This window comes from Sus scrofa, chromosome 10 (genome assembly GCF_054392235.1).
Source record: "Sus scrofa isolate SSC_HxYL_T2T_F1_AM1 chromosome 10, Sscrofa_HxYL_maternal_Yorkshire_Landrace_v2.0, whole genome shotgun sequence".
Taxonomy (NCBI): Eukaryota; Metazoa; Chordata; class Mammalia; order Artiodactyla; family Suidae; genus Sus; species Sus scrofa.
The window spans coordinates 59,582,386-59,607,042 of NC_139392.1; the positions used below are offsets into that span (position 1 = coordinate 59,582,386).

Consider the following 24,657-nt stretch of genomic DNA (forward strand, 5'->3'; position numbering starts at 1 on the left):
TTGCTCATTGAGTTAAGGATCCCACATTGCCATGAGCTGTGGTGTATGTCACAGATACGGCTCAGATCTGGCATGGCTGTGGTTTAAGTTGGCAGCTACAGCTCTGATTCAATCCCTAGCCTGGGAACTTCCAAATGTGGGAGGTGCAGCCCTAAAAAGAAAAAAAATTACTTGGTAGAGGCTTTGCCAAGAAACTTTGAATCTTCTCTGCCTGCACCTATGCCATCTGGCAGGTCCTTTCACCCAGACCAGACCTAAAATCTCCACTTATTAAATTGATTATTATTTCCCTTTTTAGAAATTCCTGATGTCCCCTCAGACTACTACCTAACCCCCTACATATACTCTCATAGCCCCTCAAGTGTTACGTTACCTATAAGACTTGTGATCAACTACTTACTCATATAATCACGTGTCTAAGCTCGTCTTGCCCACCAGATAGGACACTCTGGGAGGGTGGTTCCCCATTGCCTAGCACAGTGCTGGCTTCTGAAAGGAACTCAGTGAATGTCTGTTGAGTGAATAGATGCTATTTGATGAGCACTTAACCATGCCAAGCACTGTGCTAAGTACTGTACAATATTAACTTGTTCATTCCCTATTGTATTTTTGGTGTCCCTTTTAATTTTATTTACTTTTGAGCATTTCAAGGGCTTTTTAGCTGATCTGGCATAAGCACTTCTGACAAAGTTCAAGCAGAGAAGCACATTTCTAGTTACTCATCAGAAAGTGAGGACATTTAGAGAAAGTCAGTTACCCACAGAACAAGGAAAAATACTTTGTCATAATCAGGGCAAAGAGAGTCATGGCTTATAATGTCACCTCTTGATTTCATCTTCCTGCTCTCCAAGGGAGGTGGAAGAAGCAAGGGACCAAGGGAAGGCGGGGGTTATCAAAGATCACTTCTGATTTCTGGAAAGCAAAAATTAGACCCTTATCTAACACCATAAAACTGACTTTTTTCTTTTTTGGTATTTTTGGGGCCACACCCTCAGCATATGGAGGTTCCCAGGCTAGGGGAACACAGTGACACAGGATCTGAACTGCTCCTGCAACCTACACCACAGCTCATGACAATGCTGGATCCTTAACCCACTGAGCGAGGCCAGGAATTGAATCTGTGTCTTTATGGATGTTAGACTCGTTTCCACTGAGCCACAACAGGAACTCTAAAACTGATGGTTTTGAGAGGCATATATATAAAGGGTGAAAATAAACCTGGATAGTTCTTGTATTCCTTGTCCCAGTTATTTCATTTCTAGGAATTTATCCTTGGGAAAATAATTGGAGATACAGACAAAGCCTATGCCCAAAGATCTTCACTGCAATGTTATTTATACTGAAACACTGAAATATAAATGCATATTTATGAATGAAAAAATGCAATATAAAATTTAAAAAGCTGGAAACAAACTGAACACCCAATGATAGAGGGCAGGTTAAAGTATAGTTTGTACAACTCAACAGCAAAAAAGCCAACAACCTAATGGGAAAATGGGAAAAAGACCTGAATAGCCATTTCTCCAAAGAAGATATACAGATGGCCAACAGACACATGAAAAAGTGCTCAACATCAATAAATACTAAAGAAATGCAAATCAAATCTACAAAGAGGTACCACCTCACAACAGTCAGAATGGTCATTATTAATAAGTCCACAAATAACAAATGCTGGAGAGGATGTAGAGAAAAGGGAGCCCTCCTACACTGTTGGTGGGAATGTAAATTGGTACAACCACTATGGAAAACAGCATGGAGGTACCTTAGAAAACTAAATATAGAACTACCATTTGATCCAGCAATCCCACTCTTGGGCATATATCTGGACAAAACTTTCCTTGAAAAAGACACATTAGGAGTTCCCATCGTGGCACAGCAGAAATGAATCCAACTAGGAACTATGAGGTTACGGGTTCAATCCCTAGCCTCGCTCACTGAATTAAGGATCTGGAGTTGCCATGAGCTGTGGTGGAGGTTGCAGACACAGCTCAGATTTGGCATTGCTGTGCTGTGGTGTAGGCCAGCAGCTACAGCTCTAATTAGACCCCTAGCCTGGGAACCTCCATATGCTGCAGGTATGGCCCTAAACAGACAAAAAGACAAGAAAAAGACACATGAACCCATATGTTCACAGCAGCACTATTCGCAATAGCCAAGACATGGTAACCTAAATGTCCATCGACAGATGAATGGTTTAAGAAGATGTGGTATATATACACAATGGAATACTACTCAGTCATAAAAAAGAACAAAATAATGCCATTTGCAGCAGCATGGATGGAACTAGAGACTCTCATACTAAGTGAAGTAAGTCAGAAAGAGAAAGCCAGATACCACATGATATCACATATATGGAATCTAATATACGGCACAAATGGACCTTTCCACAGAAAAGAAACTCATGGACTTGGAGAAAAGACTTGTGGTTGCCAAGAGGGGCGGGGAGGGAGTGGAATGGACTGGGAGTTTGGGGTTAACAGATGCAAACTATTGCATTTGGAGTGGAGTAGCAATGAGATCCTGCTGTATAGCACAGGGAACTATATCTCATCACTTATGATGGAGCAGATAATGAGAGAAAAAGAATGCATATACATATATGAATGACTGGGTCACTTTGCTGTACAGTAGAAAATCGGCAGACTACTGTAAACCAGCTATGATGGAAAAAATAAAAGTCATTTAGAAAAATAAAGTACAGTTTGCCTCATTGTTATTCAAATCATGGTTCTGAAGAGTTGATAATTATTTTATAATCATGGCATTAGGTCAAAAGGGCATTATACAAATAGGCTTAATATAGAATTATTTTTAATTATTTCAACAGAGTACTTAGAAAGATTAAAGGATAGAGACGTGAGAGGATTAATAGGCATTTTGTTTCTGAATTGTGATGATTTTTATGATGGGCATTATTACTTTTACAATAAAAGCTCTAAGTTTGTAAAAACAACAACAACAAAGAGGAGTTCCCTGGTGGCTTAGTAGATTAAGAATTTGGTGATGTCACTGCCATGGCTTGGGTTACTGCTTGGCCCTGGAACTTTTGCATGATGTGGGGTGGCCAAAAAAAAAAAAAAAAAAAAAAAAAAAAACAACCCAAAGAGGCAAAAATAATGTTTTATGTCAAAGTGTTAGTACTTTATAATCCTAGATTAGTTTTTTTTTTTTTGGCCATGCCCATGGCATATGGAAGTTCCCAGGCCAGGAATCAAAATGCTGCCATAGGAGTTCCCGTCGTGGCGCAGTGGTTAACGAATCCGACTAGGAACCATGAGGTTGCGGGTTCGGTCCCTGCCCTTGCTCAGTGGGTTGACGATCCGGCGTTGCCGTGAGCTGTGGTGTAGGTTGCAGACGCGGCTCGGATCCCGAGTTGCTGTGGCTCTGGCGTAGGCTGGTGGCTACAGATCCAATTGGACCCCTAGCCTGGGAACCTCCATATGCTGCAGGAGCGGCCCAAAGAAATAGCAAAAGACAAAGAAAAAAAATGCTGCCACACCAGTGACAACACTGAATCCTTAACCCACTGAGACATCAGGGAACTCCCCTAGATTACTTTTTGATTCAGTAGATTGTAAATTCTATGAGGCCAGACTTCTTGTCTATCTTCCAGCACCAGGTCTGAATGAAAGAGTAATCAGTAAAGTGTGAGTTAATTAAATCTGCTTCTTTTGCAGCATCTCTCACTGTTAACCTGTCAATCAATATGCAGTCAGATCTGTTCTTGCCTGTGCCAATTCCCCACTGTCAATGGCCATTCTGCAATCTTGTGGGCAAAGGGACAAAGACTGCTCTGGCTACTTCCTGCTGGATGGGGGTAATGAGGGGGTGATTGTGGAATGGAATCTGTCAACTCGGTACTAGAAGTGTTCCGGAGTCCGAGGTTGGGCATACATGGCTCTCCTTTTTGTGATCCTGTCACAACACTTAGACAAGCACTTGAACATATACATAAACTCCAGCACTTGGGATAAAGACACCCAGAATGCTCTGCTCTATGCTATCTTTATATCCTGCCAAACCCCCTTTTTTTTTTGTCTTTTTAGGGCCGCATCCGAGGCATATGGAGGTTCAGAGGCTCGGGATCAAATTGGAGCTGTAGCCACTGGCCTACACCACAGCCACAGCAACGCCAGATCTGAGCTGTGTTTGTGACCTACACCACAGCTCACGGCAATGCCAGACCCTTAACCCACTGAGTGAGGCCAGGGTTGGAACCTGCGTCCTCATGGAGGCTAGTCAGATTTGTTTCCACTGAGCCATGATGGAAACTTTCCTGCCAAACATTTTACAGGAAGGAGAGTTATTTCCTCCTTTGGTCCTTTCCAACAAGTGGCTGTCACCAGTGTAGTCAAACAAAAGAGAAGAGCCAAAGTCATGATCATTTACCTGGTAAGAAGCTTGACTTGAAATAGCAACTTAAGTCTCTAAAGGCCAAGTCTGTTTTCCTTCATCCAGTTTCTGGAGGAGCCAGTTTTACTAGGGTGTGGTGAATCCATGACCTTATCCTGGTTAATTTAACAGAGGAGTGAGTGTCGAGCAGCACCTCATATGGTCCTGTTCATTTAGCAGCAAGTTGATGTTAAGGCCCTCGTTTATTCCAGGTTTTAAGAAGGACTCCATCCTTAGGCTGGAAGGGGTGTAGAATGACCTCAGCGGGGAAGGCAGACCTATTGGAAGCAAACTTCATGAAGAGAAGTCTAGTATAGTCCGTAAAGTCTTAACGTAGTTGGTGACTGCTGAGTCCCTTAAGATATCTAGAGATGCTCCTGCCTGGGCAGACATCTGGAATGGCCTACTATACACTATTTCAAAAGGGCTTAATTTAACCTTGTTTCTCAGAGCCATAGCAGAGAAACTGGCAAGGCCTTATCCCAAATTAAACCAGTCTCCTGACATATTTCAGCAACGCTCTTTTTTTTTTTTTTGTCTTTTTGCTATTTCTTTGGGCCACACCCACGACATATGGAGGTTCCCAGGCTAGGGGTCTAATCGGAGCTGTAGCCGCCGGCCTACACCAGAGCCACAGCATCTCGGGATCTGAGCCATGTCTGCGACCTACACCACAGCTCACAGTAACGTTGGATCGTTAACCCACTGACCAAGGGCAGGGACCGAACCCACAACCTCATGGTTCCTAGTCGGATTCGTTAACCACTGCGCCACGACAGGAACTCCTGTAATTAGCAGTTTTATTACCAAAGCTAGAAGCAATCCAAATCAACCAGGAAATGGATAAACATATCATGGAGAACTCAGCAATAAATTACTGTTAGGCACAGCAACATGGATAAACCTCATTATTATGCCTAGTGAAAAGGGCTACATAGTGATTGTACTTTTTTTTTTTTTTTTTTTGCTTTTTAGGGCCACACCCATGACATAGGGAGGTTCCCAGGCTAGGGGTCTAATTGGAGCTGTGGACGCCGGCCTATGTCACAGCCACGGCATCATGGGATCTGAGCCGATTCTGCGACCTACACCACAGCTCATGGCAACATCAGATCCTTAACCCACTGAGCGAGGCTGGGGATCGAACCCACAACCTCATGGTTCCTGGTTGGATTCATTGATGCTGTGCCATGAGGGGAACTCCAACTTGTGTGATGATTTGGAAAAGGCAAAACTACAGAGAAAGAAAACACATCGGAAGTTGCTGAGGCTAGAGGTAATTTTGATAAAGTCAATAACACAAATCAACAGCAAAGGGAAATGCTGTCAATAAATGATGCTGGCAAAATAAGCTATTTGAGTAGATAAAATAGTATGTCTGCAAACACTAACAAGTATCTGAAATTTTCTAGTGTCCTTCCCCCTCCCCTCTTTTTTTTTTTTTTTTTTTGGCCACGGCGTGCAGTGGCTTGATGTGGCATTTCAGTTCCCAGACTAGGGATTGAGCCTGGACCACAGCAGTGAAAGCACTGTCTTAACCACTAGACCACTGGGAACTCCTTAGTGTCCTTTTTTGGGAGCATTGTATTGATCATGCATTCTTGGCTTTTCCGGGGGGTGCTGTCAGCCCCATACTCTCGTCTTACCTTTTCACAGACCTCAGAGGGAAGAAGTTCTGTCTTTTTTCACGTTTTCTATGAGATCTGTCTGTAGCTTTAACACATGTTCTGGTGGGACTCTGACATCAAGTTGTCCTGGTGAAAAAATTATTTGAGCATTTAGTTTACAGAGGAGATCTTGGTCCAGGAGGGGGATAGGGCATTCAGGCATGTACAAGAAACTAAGGTTCGATGTCAGGTCTCCTAATTGACATTCCAATGGCTGTGAAAATAACGGGCTTTGTACTTCTCCTGATATCCCAGTAACTGGGGTAGATGGTGATGTTCTCTGTGCTAAACTGGTGTTTAACATGGGGAATATACTGCCCTGTGTTTACCAGAAATCAATGAGTTTTTGCCCAATTTTCCTCTAATACCTGGGGCACTTTGCCCAATAAAGGTCATATTTACCATTCTAGCATTTTCAGGGACCTCAGAATCTGCATCAGTATAATGTCTGTAGGTCTGATAAACCCTTTCCAGGAATGCAGAGGGGTCTTCATTTGTTTTTTGCTGAATTTCTTGAGTTTCATTCAAATTCTTTTGCTTTGGCACCCTTTTTCGAAGAGAAGCCCTGCCAAGATGCACTTAGGGTAGTGCTCTAATAAGGGCGATCCTCCCTCTTTGAAGTTCCGATTTGGTTCAGCTGTGGGTACTGACAAGTGGGCCTCAGGTGCACCCTTTGGGCCTGTTAGGTGGAGCTAGTATGCGTCTTCCTTGACCTTATCAATGACCATTCTCCTTTCATCTCCTGTAAGCATTGTAATGAGAAGAACATGTATATCTGCCCATAAAGGGTGATGGGCAGCAAAAATTATAACCTCCCTCATGAAGAGAATTCATTTTTTAATTCGATGACCACTGCGCCATGATGGGAACTAATCACAGAAGAGTTTTAATTGCAGGACCGTATAGAGCAATTCAAAGGCCACTGTTCCTCAGTGTTTTATGGTAAAGCAATTGATCCTCTCTAAACATTAAAAGGTTGCCTTTTTGCATTGGCATCAACCAGTGGGGCGGGATTCTGGACTGGGGTTTTTGGTGAACCAAATGTATTTTCTCTTCTCCCTGGGAATGTCCCACTTTAAGACAAGAACAGGCAGGGCTTCCCCCCCGCCCCATTTTTTTTCTTTCTCATTTGACATCAGTGAAAGTTATAAACGTCAGAAAACTGATTTGGCTTTAAACAGAGAAATGGTACGAAAATAAAGTGAAACAAAAAACCCAAAGGAGGAAGTTCCCTTCGTGGCCCATCAGAAATGAACCTGACTAGTATCTATGAGGATGTGGGTTCAATCTCTGGCCTTACCCAATGGGTTGGGGATCCGGTGTTGCCGTGAGCTGTGGTATAGGTCACAGACCTATGTTGCTGTGGCAAAGGCCAGCAGCTGCAGCTCTGATTTGACCCCTAGCCTGGGAACCTCCATATTCCTTAGGTGCAGCCCTAAGAAAACAAACAAGTTCCTATCGTGGTGCAGCAGAAACTAATCCAACTAGGAACCATGAGGTTGCGGGTTCGATCCCTGGCCTTGCTCAGTGGGTTAAGGATCTGGCTTTTCCGTGAGCTGTGGTGTAGGTCACAGCCACGGCTCAGATCTGGCGTGGCTGTGGCTCTGGTGTAGGCCGGCAGCTGTAGCTCTGATTAGACCCCTAGTCTGGGAACCTCCATATGCCACAAGTGCGGCCCTAAAAAGACAAAAGGCAAAAACAAACAAACAAACAAACAAACAACCCCAACCAACAAAACAAAAAAACACCCAAAGGAAAAATAGAAAACCCTAAATAAACCCTCAAGGTTGGTCTCGGGGTTTTACACATCACAAGAACCATCAACACAATCCTCATGCAATGTACCTCCTTGGGGAGCCGTTGGATCCAGATCAACAAGAGAGGAGACTGCACATGACATTATTAACACAGCAAGGGTGATAGTACATGGTTCCCAGGGTCCTGAGACAAACCTGCATAAACCCTTTGTGGAGATCCTAATGGGGACTGTGGCCACACACTGCTTATCTTCCTCTTAGTCATGAGTTCACAGCTACAGTAAGACCGCTTATCCAAAATGTGCCCCAGAGGGCTTTCTTTAGGGATGGATGAAACATTCCTCATCTCTTAAAGACAAAAATACAAGAAGTTCCCTGGTGGTGCAGTGACTTAAGGATCTGGGGTTGTCACTGCTGTGACTTAGGTTTGATCCCTGGCCCGGGAACTTTCACTTGCCACGGGCATGGCCAAAAGAAGAAGAAAAAAGAAATACAAGACAAAGAAAACACAAAACACAAACATCCAAAGAAACAACTGAACAAGTTCACAAGTCAGGTAAAAGTCCAGCAACTGTTTTCTCTCTCCAGCAGGGTATCCCACTCAAATATAAGACAAACTGACTTATTCTGGAGAAAAAAAATCCCCAAATGGAGGGGAATAAAGTTTCTGGCTGTACCAAGAGGAGACACTTACCCTTGTACTGAGCCCGTCAGTGTCCAGATGTTGATTCCTTGCTCCAACTGCCAAGTGCTGGGGCAGCAGTGCTGCTTTGGAGAATTCTGAAGGGAAAATCCTTAGGACAAGGCGTCCTGGCAGCTGGTAGGGCCTTACTGGAAAACTCCCCAATTGGAGCCAACTGGCCACAAGCTGCAAGGCTCTGATCTGACCTCATCAAAATTTGTTACTGAGTCCAAGTTCATACTGCTTGCCACATGACAGGCTAATCCATCAATTGAGAGATGAGGTGTCAAGGGGTTGGGGGAAAAGAGCTATTCAGAAAGCCAGGAGACCGAGAAGATGTTGGACTGGTGTCCCAAAGAACCATCTTACCTGGGTTTGGATGCTAGTTTCTTTTATAGAGCAAAGAGGGAGAAACGAGGAGGTAAAGTTAAAAAGGGGGTAAGTTGTTGCAAACAGCTCCTGGTTCTTCCCTCTTGCTTGTAGCCGTTCACAGGTGGGCCTGGTTAGGTGTTTCCTGTGAGCTAAACAAAGGTATTTTAGCTTAAGTTGAAGAATGAGAAGCAGAGTTCTCCTGAGATGGGCCATTATGTATACTTTAAGCTACAGGCAACATCCCTCTAGTGACTACCTTGTAGCAAAAGCAACAGAATACAAAGGTTAAAGCAAAAGGAATCGATTCAATATGAAGTCAGATTTGTTCTTCCCTGTTACATCACTAATTTTCCTTCTTTCTTTCTTTCTTTTTTTTTTTTTTTTTTTTTTTGGCTGCACCCATGGCATTTGGACATTTCCAGGCCAGGGGTTGAACCTGAGCCACAGCAGTGACAATGCTGAATCCTTAAGCCACTGAGCCACCAGGGAAATCCACTAATTTTCACTTTAATTCTTCAGAGTAACTTCTCCTTACACAAAATGAGTGTTTTGCAAAACGAAAAAAATCATCACACACACTTTCTATGGTCGCACCCATGGCACGTGGAAGTTCCTGGGCTAGGGGTCAAATCAGAGCTGCAGCTGTGGCCTACACCATAGCCACAGTTACAGCAATGCAGGATCCTATGTGGCAACTCTTGGCAATGCCAGATCCTTAATCCACGGAGTGAGGCCAGGGATGGAACCTGAAGTCTCACACACAGTATGTCAGGTTCTTAACTCACCGACACGCATGGGAACTCCGGAATTTGAGAAATTCTTATCCAAAATATGAAAATACACTAAGCCTGTGCCTCCTCCCTTGTTTCCACTTCAAAGCCGGGCACCACCCAGCTGGAAACCAGAGAGTCATTCCACACTTGAGGCTCTTATACACCCCCAGAGTCAGTCATTCACAAGCCCAACCCCTTTTTCCATCCCTAATGCTACTCCCATCTCCTGCCGTCATTCCTGCAACTGGCTCCTAACCAGTTTCTCTGCTTTACTCTTACTTTTCTCACCCCAAACTCACACCTCCTGAGCTACAGCCATGCTAAGCTTCCTAATACACTACCCCAGCCAGTTCCCTGTTTACAGCCCTTCAATGACTCCCCATCATGCTCAGGAGCAAGTAGAAGACAGTTCATGATCCGGCTCAGGCTGACTTTTCTACTATCACCATCTTCCCACCCTACCCCAGCCACACAGAATTTCGCTCTTGGCATTTCCCAGGCTCCTTATGGGCCTTTGCTTGAGTTGTCTCTTCTTCAGGGTAAACAGTCCTTTCTGCTTCACACTCCTTTGCCTATATAACTCCTTCTCACATCTTAGTTGTTAAAGTGCACATCCCTTCCTCCAGGAAGCCTCTCTGATGCACCCCCCAGCTCCCACAGGCCCTTGTCATTACCTCTGATATCTGTATTGTCATTTCTTGTTTGCTTCCCTACATGCCTTGTAAGCTCTCTAGTATTGGACTTGTGACTTGTTCTCCATTTCAGGTCCAGCACCCAGCACTTTGCATGTCTTCCATGGCCGCTGAATGAATGAATAATTAATAAATCAAGTGTCCTTGTAGGCTGTTTAATATTTCTTAAGAGACTCCGTGGAAGACATTTAGAAAAAGGTATCCTTAAATGATCCATAAATTCTCCAAAGGAGATGAAATTGTCTTATGATCTAGGAAATAATGTGGATCTGATAGGCAAGAATTTGCGTGAATATGTAATTAGGAACTGGTGTACAAAGATGGGGACAGTGGGAGTGATCTACTCCATCTGAGAGAAGTATTTTATTTGATTTTATTTTTTCTTTTTGGGGCCGCACCCGAGGCATATGGAAGTTCCCAGGTTAAGGGTCAAATTGGAGCTGCAGCTGCCAGCCTACACCACAGCCACAGCAATGCCAGATTCCAGCCATGTCTGCAATCTACACCACAGCTCATGGCAATGCCAGATCCTTAACCCACTGAGTGAGGCCAGGGATCGACCCCACATCCCCATGGATACTAGTAGGGTTTGTTACCACTGAACAGTGACAGGAACTCCTGAGAGAAGTATTTTATTACTGACGTTGTTTAGAATTGCTGATGGTGCTGATACAAGAAGCAGACTGACTTTTAGTCAGTTTTGTGGTTTTTCAGTTCTCAGCTGGTCATGTATCCCCTTTTGTTTGTCCCCAGGAAGGACCTCTCCCACCCCCACCCCCATTTAGTATGCCACTGGTAAGGAACCCTGATTACTGAGTGAGCTGGTCTGTTTTCCTTCCCTGAGCCCTGAGCTGGAAGTGATGTCAGAAGTGTCCAACTTCTCAAAACTCTGTAGGGCAAGGTTGTCCTCTGCCAGAGTTGATTTCTGCCTATGACTCTTCTGGCACCCACAGCTTCCTCAGAGCAATCCTCTGGGTCTCTTTGCTGGTTGCCTTCTATGGCAAGGAGGCCACCCTGTGTAGGGATGGGAGACTATGCAGAGGATCCAGCCCTGAATCTAGTCTTTTTTATTTTCTTTTTAGGGCCACACCCACATTACATGGAAGTTCCCAGGCTAGGGGACGAACTGGAGCTATAGCTGTTGGCCTATGCCACAGCCACAGCAACACCAAATCTGGACACATCTGCAAACTAAGCTGCAGCTTGTGGCAACAGTGGATCCTTAACCCAGGGTTTGGGTCCAGGGATCCAACCTGCATCCTTATAGATGGTACGTCTGGTTCTTAACCTGCTGAGCCACAACGGGAACTCCCGAATCTAGTCTTATTCCTGCCACTAAGCCACTCTGAGGCCTTGGGGTAGCTCTCAGGTCCACACTCTCAATCTGGAGCCTCACTGCCCATTCATAAAACTGGGACATTTGGTGACCTGGGCTCTGGGGTCCTTTATGGAACGTCCCAGGCTGGGAAAGGGGTGTCAGCCACATGTATGATGGGAAGGTGCCTCACAGGCTCCTTCATCTTGCTCCTCTCTGACCTGAGTGAGACATTCTACCACAGGGGACTGGCTGCACTGGGTGTGTCAGCTGGCAGGACAGAAGGCGAGTCTGGACAGGTGGACAGTGGAGCTTGGGCCATAGGATGGGATGTGTGTGCATGTGTCGTGGAGCAGGGGTAGACCAGGGCAGATCCCAGGCAAAGGTCAAGGATGGGAGAGGTGGCTCCAGCAAGTCAGCTGACCCTGCTTGGTGACAGCCTTCAGGATCTGCAGAGACTTAAGCTGGGTTGGGCTAAGCCCTGGCTCTACCATGGGGCTGGGGAGGGGCTGGGGGTGGAGACCATCCCCTTGGTGAGGTCACTTTCAGGGTGGCAGCCAAAGTCTCTTTCTGGGAAGGAAAGGTGGTGTCATGACAACAGGAGAGATTTAGGTGAGACTACAGGAGGGGCAGGTGATGGTGGATGAAGGAGAATGAGGTGCCTGTCTTTGGGCTGCTTTCCAGGAGGGTGGAGAAAGCCATTCCACCCAGCCCCTAGAAGGTGGGGGAGAGAGACAGGATGACCTGGGGAACAGGTTGCTCTTGGCCAGGGTTTGGGCGATTCACAGTTGAAGAAGCACCGGGACATCTAAGGCTTGGTTCAAGCGCCTGCCAGCCCTGAACTCAGTTGTTTCTCTGTGAAATGGGGGAGAATCTCCTTGGTCCTTGCCCACCAAAGACAAAGTATTCCCTGACCTGGTCACTGAAGGTCAGAGAGTCTCCCTTTAAGTTCCTCTTGAAGTGCTGGGGAGCTAAGAGAAAACTCAGTTGAGATTTGGGCAAGTGAAGTGGAGGGTGGGGAGTGTGGACCTGTCGGGGCAGAGTGGGTATTTAGGATATAAGTAGCCTGATCAGATACCCCCGCCCAAAGGCCCCCACAACATCTAGGCCACATTCTGACTCTGATCCCCAAGACATTCTGAACCCCTGGAATAAGCCCCTCTTGTTAGCCTAGTTCCTCAATCCTGTTTCTTTGCTCCAGGGTCCTTCCTCAGGGCTCCTCGGCCTCTCCCTGTTTCATTCCACAAATATTTATGCAGCACCTGTTATTTGCCAGGCATTTTCTAGGCCCTAGGGATTCAGAGGTGAACAAGATTGTTGGTCCATGCACTCCTTTCCCCCTCAGGGGAAAACAGGCAGGAAAATCAGTGAGATGATTTAGCCTTTATTTGTGTGTGAGAGGGAGCCCACATGGCTGGGGGAATCCAGAGAGGGCGCCATGTCCAGCCCAGGGGTGGTCAGGGCCAAGGTCACAACGACCTTGAGTCTGGAAGGGTCAGTGGGCGTTTGCCAGGGAGGCCGTGGAGGACAACAGAGGCAGAGGCAAAGATTCTGGAGCCTCTCCAACAGGCTCACATGAACTGACTGTACCTTTTCAGGAATTTGGCAAATGACTTGTTAAACACAGCCACTATTAAAAGTTAAATTGTAGAAATGTATAATTACAGAAATTGTTTTAAAAACAAAGGTAATAAATGGGAGTTCCTGGAGTTCCCATCCTGGCTCAGTGGTTAATGAACCCAACTAGCTCAGTGGTTAATGAACCTGACTAGCATCCATGAGGACACAGGTTCGATCCCTGCCCTCATTCAGTGGGTTAAGGATCCAGTGTTGCCATGAGCTGTGGTGTAGGTTGCAGATGCGGCTCGGATCCCGAGCTGGCTGTGGCTGTAGCGTAGACCAGCAGCTGTAGCTCCGATTTGACCCCTAGCCTGGGAACCTCCATATGCTGAAGGTGCAGCCCTAAAATGCAAAAAAAAAAAAAAAGGAGTTCCCGTCGTGGCGCCGTGGTTAACGAATCCGACTAGGAACCATGAGGTTGTGGGTTCGGTCCCTGCCCTTGCTCAGTGGGTTAACGATCCGGCGTTGCCGTCAGCTGTGGTGTAGGTTGCAGACTCGGCTCGGATCCCGCGTTGCTGTGGCTCTGGTGTAGGCTGGTGGCTACAGCTCCGATTTGACCCCTAGCCTGGGAATCTCCATATGCCGCGGGAGCGGCCCAAGAAATAGCAAAAAGACAAAAAAAAAAAAAAAAAAAAAAAGATGGAGGAACTACACAGTGGTGTCCTGCTGCTCATCTCTGCCTTGGTAGGGTTTTTGGTTTTGTTTCTTGTTTTTTTTTAGGGTCGCACCCAAGGCATGTGGAGGTTCCCAGGCTAGAGGTCGAATCAGAGCTGTTGCTGCCAGCCACAGCAATGTGGGATCCAAGCCATGAGTGTGACCTATGCCACAGCCACAGCAACGCAGGATCTGAGCTGCATCTGTGACCTACACCACAACTCACAGCAAAGCTGGAACCTTAACCCACTGAGCAGAGCCAGGGATCAAACCTGCATCCTCATGGATACTGGTCAGGTTTGTTAACACATGGAAACTCCTCTGCTTTGGTAGTTTGACATTGGCCACGGTGGCAGTATCTGCATCACTGAAAAATCAGGGTTTAATTTATGGTTTTGTTGATTGCATGGACCAGAGTTTAACAACTACAGACCACAGGTTAAGCCCAGTCTGTAAGCTAAGAATGGGCTTTTATATTTGAAATAGTGAAAGACTATTTCCTGACATGACAAAATGAAATGAAATTCAAATTTCAGTGACCACAAGGCAAGCTGTGTTGGAACAGGGCCTCATGAATTTGTTTACATACTGTCTGGGGCTGCTCTCATGCTGCAGTGGCAGAGCTAAGTAGTTGCCTCTCAAAACCTAAAATATTTACTTTGTGACCCTTAACAAAAATATTTATTGACTTAAGAAAGTGATGGAGAAAGCATTAATGATACAGATGAAACATAAAAGTTTATCATGTCTCAGCCATTATGATGTGAAGAGCACAATACATTGAGGAAACATTCTTCCACTGTTGAAAACCATCATCCAATTTAGCAAAAAAGGTCACCTATCATTCATTGGCAAATGACCAATGTTTCACTACATTCTCTATTCTTTTACTTTTTAATGTAAATGAAAATATCAACCAACATTTATATCAGAACTATACTCATTAGTCAATGATTCAAATGACTTTGTGCAGATTGGAATAGCAGTCAAGCATTTTTCATGACCTGATTTGACAAATCAGGTTAGATGAACTGCAGCCATAGGTGGGCTACAGATATAAGGGTTGGTAGAGAGTTCCCACCATGGCTCAGTGGTAATAAATCCAACTGGTATCCATGAGAACAACATGGGTTAGATTCCTGGCCTCACTCAATGGGTTAAGGATTCAGTGTGGCCGGGAGTTGTGGTGTAGGTCACAGACGTAGCTCAGATCCCACGTGGCTGTAGCTGTAGTGTAGGCCAGCAGCTGCGGCTCTGATTTGAGCCCTAGCCTGGGAACTTCCATATGCCGTGGGTTTGGCCCTAAAGAGACAAAAAAAAAAAAAAAAAAAAAAAAAAAAAAAAAAAAAGAAAAGAAAGAAAAAAAGAGTTGGTCAAAATCGTAGAACATTCTATTTTTTATTCTTTGCTTTTTGGGGCCACACCGTGGCATACGGAGGTTCCCAGGCTATGGGTCGAATCGGAGCTACAGCTGCCAGCCTACACCAGAGCCACAGCAAAGCGGAATCCAAGCTGCGTCTGCGACCTACACCACAGCTCATGGCAATGCCAGATTCTTAACCCACTGAGTGAGGCCAGGGATCGAACCTGAATCCTTATGGATGCTAGTCAGATTCACTTCCACTGAGCCACAATGGGAACTCCTCCGAGAGCATTCTATAGGGCAACTGATGCTGTAGAATTTAAAATGAACACTGTATATTTTAGTATTATTTGTAAATCATGTGATATTTTACAGCTTTGTACCAATAAAATTTATAATGAATGTGTGTACATCTATAGAAGTACAGATTTTTTTCCAGAAAGCCAGATGTTTAGCATTTACCAGCACATTGTGGGACAGAGAGGGTTCAGACAGAGGGTCCAGGTGTTTAGGGCAAAGTGAGGGGGAGATGGTGAGGTTGCAGCATGGGACAGACGGGAGAGACCTTGTGAGCAGGGCTCAGGAGCCACACACCATGGGGAGCCACAGAAGGATTCTAAGTACAGGAGAGATCCTACAGGATTAGGGTTTATGTCATGTTTATAAGTGGTGCAAAGACTGGCTTGTTAGGGACAGATTACAAGGCAATGAATTCTTGGAGGGAGAACAGAAGCAGCAAACTCTCAGTCCGCTTTAGGTCAGGCCCTCTCCTGAGCAATTCGTATGCGTTTTTTGGTTTGTTTGTTTTTTTGTCTTTTTAAGGCCACATCCAGGGCATATGGAGGTTCCCAGGCTAGAGGTCAAATAGAAGCTGTAGTCATCGGTCTACAGCATAGCCACAGCAACGCAGGATCTGAGCTTGGTCTCCAACCTACACCACAGCTCACTGCAACACTATATCCTTAACCCATTGAGTGAGGCCAGGGATTGAACCCCCATCTTCATGGATGCTAGTCAGATTCATTAACTCTGACTTCATATGTATTATTACCTCCTTTTCACAGATGAGGAAACTGAGGCCCAGAGAGATTAAATAACTAAGTGGCAGAGCTCGTATTTCAACCTAGGAGTTGGCTTCATAGGGTACACTCTTAACTATTATATTTTTTATTTTCTTTTCCTTTTTTTCTTTTGTCTTTTTCAGGGCTGCACCTGAGACATATGGAAGCTCCCAGGCTAGGGGTCAAATAGGAGCTGTAGCCACCGGCCTACACCCCAACCACAGCAACGCCAGATCTGAGCCACATCCTCAACTGACACTGCACCTTGGTGGCAACACTAGATCCTTAACCTACTGAATAAGATCATCGAACTCACATCCTCATGGGGGTTCTTAACCCACTGAGCCAGAATGGGAACTCTGTGTATGTTTTATTTTCAAGCTAGAAAGATAGCGAAACTTGGAACAATGTTTCTTTCTTTCTTTCTATTTTTTTTTTTTTGTCTTTTTTTTGTCTTTTTTGTCTTTTCTAGGCCCACACCCATGGCATATGGAGGTTCCCAGGCTAGGGGTCAAATGGGAGTTGTAGCTGCCAGCCTACACCACAGCCACAGTGACATGGGAACCAAGCTGCCTCTTCGACCTACACCACATCTTGCGGCAACGCCGGGTTCTTAACCCACTGAGTGATGCCAGGGATCGAACCTGCAACCTCATGGTTCCTACTCGGATTTGTTAACTACTGAGCCACAATGGGAACTCCTGGAGCAATGTTTCTTGATACTAATACATGTACAAAGTTGATCAATATTTACAGATATGCTTGGCAGATAGGAGGAGCTTGAGGACATTCTTCAGACCCAGCAGGACTTGACTTGTTGATAATGGGGTTATGAGGAGCCAGGGTAGGTGGGCTTTACTAGCTTTCTGGTGGACAGTACACTCATCTGGGCTACTCTGGCCTCCTGGGTCTCCCTCTGACCTCAGGGAGCTCCTAGTCTCAGAGAGAGACTCCTGGACAGGCATACGCATGTGGGACAGAGCCTGTCTGGGCCCAGGGGCTCTTGGCTCAAGTGTATGCAAGCTAAGAGGATGGAGATGGGTGAATGATCATCAACAGGAAGGGCTTCCATGGAGGGGACATAGACAGGAGGCTTGGGTTTAGATGGGGAGAGGAGAGAGGCTGGGTCCTGCTGCCATCTTGGTTTTTCTCTTTGGGCATCTGCATTCAACAGCAATTTGATGGGAGCCTTGAGGCACAGTGTCAGACAGCTAGCTCAGCTGCAGATATAAATATATGTATAGGTTTGAAAGGCATAGAGGTGCCTTTCTGGCATGAGTTCTGGCTGAGGGTGTAGGCAGCAGGTAGTAAGGGTGAAAGTGGAGGAATGATGGGGTACTCTAGGCTGGTGGCAGGGCGGGACCCATGCAGGGTGTTGGTCCCTTGAGGCCACAGCTGTCAGCTTGGGGCTTCCCATCCTGCTGGCTCAGCAGGTCCCATCGGTTGGCAGGTGACTCACCCCTTATCCTCACATGACCCAGGTCCAGGTAGGGGCAGGGAGGCATGGAGAATGGAACGGATGTGGCACACACTCTGTTACATGGCTGAGTCTGCAATGTGTGCTCACATCTGACTGTGCATATGGGCCATGTGGGCTGTCCAAAGCTGTGGGCCACCGGTGTGGAGGGTTTGTTGTGTGCCTTGGAGGTGGGGAGTGGGTGAGCACATGTACGTGGGTACAGGTGACTCCCTGAAAAAGGGATGCAGCTTTGGAGCCTGGTGAGCCATCAGAGGAGGTGGTCTGGGTGGGTGACAAGTAAGGAGGTTCCCTGATGACAGCTCATCCTCCCCAAGGAGGGCTTGGCTGAACCAGCTGGCAAAGCCAGGCACTCTAAGCCTGTGGTGACAGAAGCAGCAGCTTCCCTGAGCTCATGCCCTAAGCTCATGCCTTCCGCTGCAGGCCAGGGTGTCTCCCCCATCCTAAAACTGAAAGGACATGCACACCCTGGAGACCACAGGCAGACCAGGAGCAGTGAGTGTGGGCTTCCAGCCAGAGCTTCCTCTCCTCCCCTCTGCAGGTGGAAAGGAAGTAGGGTCTGAGTGGTGTCTGGTCTGCTGGGATGTGAGATGAGCATGGTGGCCCCAGGTTGCCCACGTCCCTTGTGTGTGTTGTACTATGTGCACTGGTGTGCAGTGTGCGTGTGTATCCATGTCTGGGTGTGCTGGCCCCTGCCCCAGAACCCGGGGCCTGGTGCCGCCCTCCCATCATGCTCCACGATCTGAGAGATGCTTAAAGTGGGGCAAGGAGCCTGGGCTGGGAGCCAGAATGCTTGGGTTCTACCCTAAGCTCTCTCTTAGTGACTTTGCAGAGGTCCCTTTACCTTCTCTGGGGCTCGACTTTCCCACTGCAAAATGTGGAGGAGCAATGATCCTGGTGGTGCCACCTCACAGGCTATTGGGTGACAGATTTTTATGGAGGTGTTTGAAAAGTCAGGAAGGCTTGGTCCTGGGGGCTTTACAAGGGGAATGTTCAGTTGAAGGACTAGGGATCGAAAGCAGGTAACAATTTCCAGAGAATTTACCCTCTGCCCTACAAGGGGTGTGCAAACCTCCTGAAGAAGTGAGGTGTTTAGAGTTCTGGGGCTGAACTTCAAAACAAATTAATGTTACAGGCTGAGACCTGCCTTCAGTAAGGCTGGGAGAGTCTGTCACCCATCCTTGCCCCTCCCAACCCTGCCTACCTGCCCAGGGGAGAACAGCAGATTGCCCCAGACTAAGACTGGGACCCGGCTCACAGTTCTCCCTCTCATCCACCTCCGCCCCACTCCCAGCTTGCTGTCTTCCAGGCTCACACATCCTGAGTTCAGAGTTTTCATCCTGGGGTTCTAGGCTTAGCCAGAGCAAACATCATAAAGTCAACACAACAAGAAAGGAAGCAGTGCAATGGAAAAGAAAACTTGGAAGCTGCAGTGGAGGTGTGTGGGCTGGGCTGGAATGAGCCCGGTGCCTCTCATCAGAGCAGGACCCTGGGACTAAGGCTGGCACTGCCAGTACCTTATGAGGTGTGAGAGGAGGGGGCTCCTGGGTGGGGCCTCCAGTGGACCCAGGCCAATGAAGTCAGCTTAGATTGCCAGCAGGGGTCGCTAGTGCCAAATCTCAGGAGTTCTGTCAAAGAGGTGTGGTTGGAGGGAGGTGGGGTTCAACATCCCCCCCAATCCCACTCCACTGAAACCTAGGCTGGGCTGTCTCAGCTGCTGTGGAAAGCAATTGAGGCTAAGTGGGGGCCAGGGCAGTGGGGGGGAGCAGGGGTGGAACAGGCTGAAACAGAAGCAGGAGTGGGGAGATCCTGGCTGGCTGCCCTGCCAGGCTGCTCGCCCCAGGGCTCAGGGTCTTGGAGTCACAAATTCCTGGGGATGCCCAAGACACCCCCTTACCCCACCCCATCCACAGGCATAGTCGCCCTCCCTGACAGCCTCTTTCTCACTCAGGGCAGGGCACTCAGTTCTCCCAACATACATTTATTGTGCACCTTGTCTGCACAGCATGCTGTGCAGGCCAGGGCATCCCCAGGAGGCTGCCTGCCCAAGGCCCTGTCACACCTGGATCCCCCAACCACTGCCTATTGATTGAGCTGGTGCCTGAGGCGGTCCCACCCCCCAGTGCCAGGGTTGAGGGGTGGCAATGGGGGAGTCAGGTCCGAGAGCTGAGTGCCAGGATATAATGGGAAGGGCTTGGAGAACAGCCATACCCAGCTGGAGCAGCTTGAGATCTGTGGAAGTCCATGAATGAGCATGGTATCCTCCCCGAACCCCATCCCTACACCCTCAGCCCTTAAAGCTTCAGCCCTGGCTTCAGGGAAGAAGAAGTGGGGTGCAGGGTCCCTTTCCTCAAAGAGACATCCTCTCCACATCACAGAGTGTTTACTCTCCACCAGGCACTCGCCACACCCCACCAACTCAAGCTACTCTCCCAACAACCCTGAGAGGTGAGGATTAGTATCTCCATCATACACATGAAGACACCAATTAAATATCTTGCTCAAAGGCGCCTGGCGCCAGTTACGAAGCTGAACTGGATTCAAGCTCAGGTCTGCTGGCTATAAAGTCTGAGCTATGAACCACAACTCATCACCTGGATGGGGGAGCCACCCTGAACAGCCAAACCCCAAACCAGCCCTATACCCAGGCTCCCGGCCAGGAGGCCCCTGGGTTTTCCCCTGCTCCTTCCTGCCACCACCTCAGTCTTCCATCCTTCTCATGAAGCATCCCTGATCCTGACTCCCCTCTTTTCTCTGATTAACTCAGTACCTGAGATGCCACCATTATTAAACTCTTGCTTTCCTGTGGGTTAAGAAACTGCCACTCAGAGCTTCTCTATTTTTTTCCCAGAAGTTCCTGGGTCAGGGATCAAATCCATGCCACTGCAGGGACCTGAGCTGCTGCAATGACAGTGCCAGATCCTTAACCAGCTGCATCCCAAGGGAACTCAGATTCTCCTTTAAAATGCTTTAGTGTGAGAGTTACCTTGTGGCGCAGTGGATTAAGGATCTGGTCTTGTCACTTCTTCATCACTGTTCAGCTCAGGTCACTGCTGTGATGAAGGTTCGATCCCCAACTTGGGAACTTCCATGTGCTGTGGCATGGCAAAAAAAAAAAAAAAAAAGAAAAAAGAGAAAGCACTTGAGTGTGGAAGGATGTTGATATTGACTCAGGCAGAAATCAAAGGATGAAACCAGAAGGTGAAAGGCTGATGGGGAACTTGACATTGGTGGGATCAGGCTTCCACCCTCTGAACTCACTGACTGGTCAGCATCACTAAGCTTGGGGCAAATAGACATTATGTGCCCTCAGATGGAGTACAGTAGGAAGCACATAGCATTGTCCATAGAGGATTCCTCCCCCTTCCTCAAGAAAACTGAACCTAAATAAAATCACATAATTAGAGCTAACTTCCTATATATTCTAAGAAAGGGGACAGAGGAAAAATTAAGTGACACCACAGGGAAGCAAACACAAACCCAGAACTGGGACTTCCTATAGAAGCACAATCACTCAGTAATGACAGTGACAGGAGCAGAACATGAACAGAACAGAAAGGGGAAGTGCTCATAATTTTTTTTTTTTTTGGTCTATGCACCCAGGGCATATGGAGGTTCCCAGGCTAGGGGTTGAATTGGAGCTGTAGCTGCTGGCCTACACCACAGCCACAGCAATGTGGGATCCGAGACCTGTCTGCGACCTACACCATGGCTCATGGCAATGCAAGATCCTTAACCCACTGGGCAAGGTCAGGGATCCAATCCACGTCCTCATGGATACTAGTTGGGTTCGTTAACCACTGAGCCATGACAGGAACTCCAGTGCACAATATAATTTTGAATCTGAAAATTCCTGGGAAGTGCTCATAATTAAGAGAACATTTGACCCAGGGCAACGTGTGACCTTGTTTGGATCCTGACTCAAACCAACAGATGAAGACATTTGGAAATAATTGTGGGTACCTGAAACTTCCACGGAATTGTTCATTTTGTTAGGCATATGTAAGAAATGGTTTTGGAGATGAATACTGAAGTATGCAGGAATGAAACAACAATAATGGCTTGAATTTGTTTTTTAAATACCTCATTAAAAAAATAATTTAAAAAATCTATGCACCAGAATGCCAGAAGGTTGATTTTATGGGGTGATGGTTATGTGGGGTTTTGTGCATGTTTGAAATTTTCATTTAAAAATGCTTTAGGAGTTCCTATTGTGGCGCAGTGGAAACAAATCTGACTAGGAACCATGAGGTTATGGGTTCGATCCCTGGCCTTGCTCAGTGGGTTGAGGATCTGGCATTGCTATGAGCTGTGGTATAGGTCACAGACTTGACTCGGATCTGGCATTTCTGTAGCTGCGGCATAGGCTGGCAGCTGTAGCTCCAATTAGACCCCTAGCCTGGGAATCTCCATGTGCTGCGGGTGAGGCCCTAAAACAAAACATAACAAAAACGTCTACAAATAAATGCTGGAGAGGGTGTGGAGAAAAGGGAACCCTCCTACACTGTTGATGGGAATGTAAGCCAAAAAACAAAAATAAAAAAAAAGCTTTAAAGGAGTATGGTTTCCAGGTATAGGGGTTGGGCATCGGAGCTGGCCTGACTGCTGGGAGCTCAATTCTGTCTACCTCCATCCCAGCTCCTCTGACATCCACACAGCTGGTGGGAAGCCTTGTTTGGGACTGAAGCATAGGCTTTGTTCCCAAGAAGGGGGCTAGGCCCTCTGAGTCAACCTCATCAGGCACACAGGGCCCCTCTTCCATTTGTTCTTTCTGGGAGTACTCGCTGTGGCAAAGGGATCAGCAGCCTCTTGGGAGTGCTGGGATGCAGGTTTGATCCCTGGCATAGAGGGCTAAGGATCAGGTTTGATCCCCGGCATAGAGGGCTAAGGACCCAGCATTTCCATAGCTGTGGCTTAGGTTACAACAATGGCTCGGATCTGATCTGATCCCTGGCCTAGGAACTGATTCCTATGCTGTGCGGTGGCCAAAAACAAAAAAAAATGTTTGTTCTCTCTGTAATGTCAAGGCTTCCTGTCCTTCAGCTGCATCTCCCCTGCCACAGCAAACCTGGCCTAAAATGCCGAGTTTGGGGGCTGGACAGCAAGAGGAGAGCTTAGAGTTGTGGGCACAGGAGGCCCTGCTCCTGTTACAGTGGGTGGGAGAATGAGGGTGAGCTTGTGCCCCTGGCCAGGCGAGATGGGAAGGGGCACAGAAGGTGAGACCAGCTCTTTGGATCCCTTCCTGGGTGTGGGACAGGACAATGGAGGCGCCTAGACCATCACCAGAGCCAAGTCAGCTGGAGTCTGGCATGGGAGGGTCTCTTCCCCAACACTTGCTGACTCTTTGTTTTTTTTTTACTTTTTAGGGCCGCACTCGAGGCATATGGAGTTTCCAAGGCTAGAAGTTGAACCAGAGCTACAGCTGCCAGCCAATGCCACAGTCACAGCAACGCAGGATCTAAGCCTCATCTGAGACCTACACCACAGCTCATGGCAATGCCAGATCCTTAACTCACTTAGCAAGGCCAGGGATCGAACCCGAAACCTCATGGTTCCTAGTTGGATTCGTTTCCGTTGTGCCATGATGGGAACTCCTTCTGCTGACTCTTCTAAATTCACTCACCAAGATGCCCTCGTTCCCTTCCTGCAATTCCATTCAGTTACACAGTCAGCCCCCTCCTCTGCAGTCACCTTCAATTAGTGACTCACTCACATGTTTTCTCTACTAACGTCACTTCAGAGCTTATGTTCTGGGGATCTCAAATGAAAGGCTGGAGTGTTTGTTTGGGTAGCCTTGATGGGCAGGCAGGCAAGAAACTTTGTCTAAAATTCTACCAATAGGTACCCTAGAAGCTGGGAGGAGCTGAGGTGGTAGGGAGGGCTTCAAAGAGGATGGAGTCCTTGCGTTGGCCCAGCAAAATAACAGGGGTGCTTCAGGTATACTGGGAGGTGGGGATGTCATCACAAGTGCAGAGGCATGGAGACAGCACAGCACGTGAAGGAGTGCCAGGAGGCAATGCCTGGATTTTTCCAGTGTGTCGTGAGAAGTGAGGCTCAGAAGACTTCCAGCAGGGGAGAGACAGGACCACATGGGGGCTAGAAATGTCACAATGGTTGGAAAATAGGTTGGGGTGGATGAAAACTGGGAGACCCATGAAGAAACTCCTGGAGATGGGACAGATTTGGGGTCTGGTGAAAGTGCAGAAGTAGGGCTGTGACAGCCAGGATTGGAGTGTGAAGAGGACCTCAGGGCAGGCTGAGGGGGCTGCCAAACAGGGAGCATTTGAGGGAGAAGATCTGGAGATGTGGCCATTAGGGGTATTCCTGGCAATGGACCCTAGGGAAGTGGACAGGTTGGGGTGCAGTTTAGAAGAAGCTGGGTTGGGGCAGGTGCACACACCTCCATTAGATACAGAGGAAGAGAACAAGGATGGAATGCTGGGTCATTTGCTCTGGAGCAGTGGGGCGAGACCTGGCTGGCAGCAGGATGGGGGCGATGGCAGCATTTGTGTGGTGGGAGAGGACATCAGGATGTGCTGGGCTGCCTTTTCCACAGGGCCTGGTAGGCACAGTGCACATGACAGATGGTCTGTTTAAGGGCCCACAAAAATGTGTGTATTTTGTTTTATTTTTTGAGTTTTTTTTGGCTATGCCTATGGTATACAGAAGTTCCCAGGCCAGGGATCAAACCCGAGCCACAGCAGTGACAATGCCAGATCCTTAACCCACTGAGCCACCAGGGAACTCCCGTTTGGTTTTAAAATTAGAAAAAAATGAACTTAGAGGTTGAAGTGATTGTTTTAACATGCAACCTTAATATATTTGTCTCCTT

At 47.2% G+C, this 24,657-nt stretch overlaps 1 protein-coding gene across 3 annotated transcripts in view; it reads right to left on the bottom strand.

Annotated features, from left to right (window-relative positions):
• Window positions 1–24,657, bottom strand: part of LOC146399457 (uncharacterized) — a 79,488-nt gene that overhangs the window by 20,942 nt on the left and 33,889 nt on the right. The window contains exons 10-13 of one of the 3 annotated variants that reach the window (XM_084979933.1): window positions 8,868–9,019; window positions 8,511–8,596; window positions 6,039–6,146; window positions 4,554–4,684 (exon numbers count right to left, since the gene is read on the bottom strand). In XM_084979933.1, the coding sequence (XP_084836059.1) occupies window positions 6,137–6,146; window positions 8,511–8,596; window positions 8,868–9,019 (248 nt within the window). In that variant the 3' untranslated portion in view covers window positions 4,554–4,684; window positions 6,039–6,136. Of the gene's footprint in view, window positions 1–4,389; window positions 4,685–6,038; window positions 6,147–8,510; window positions 8,758–8,867; window positions 9,020–24,657 lie in introns of those variants that run through there. The other 2 variants (XR_014817779.1, XR_014817780.1) reach the window with 2 other exon arrangements.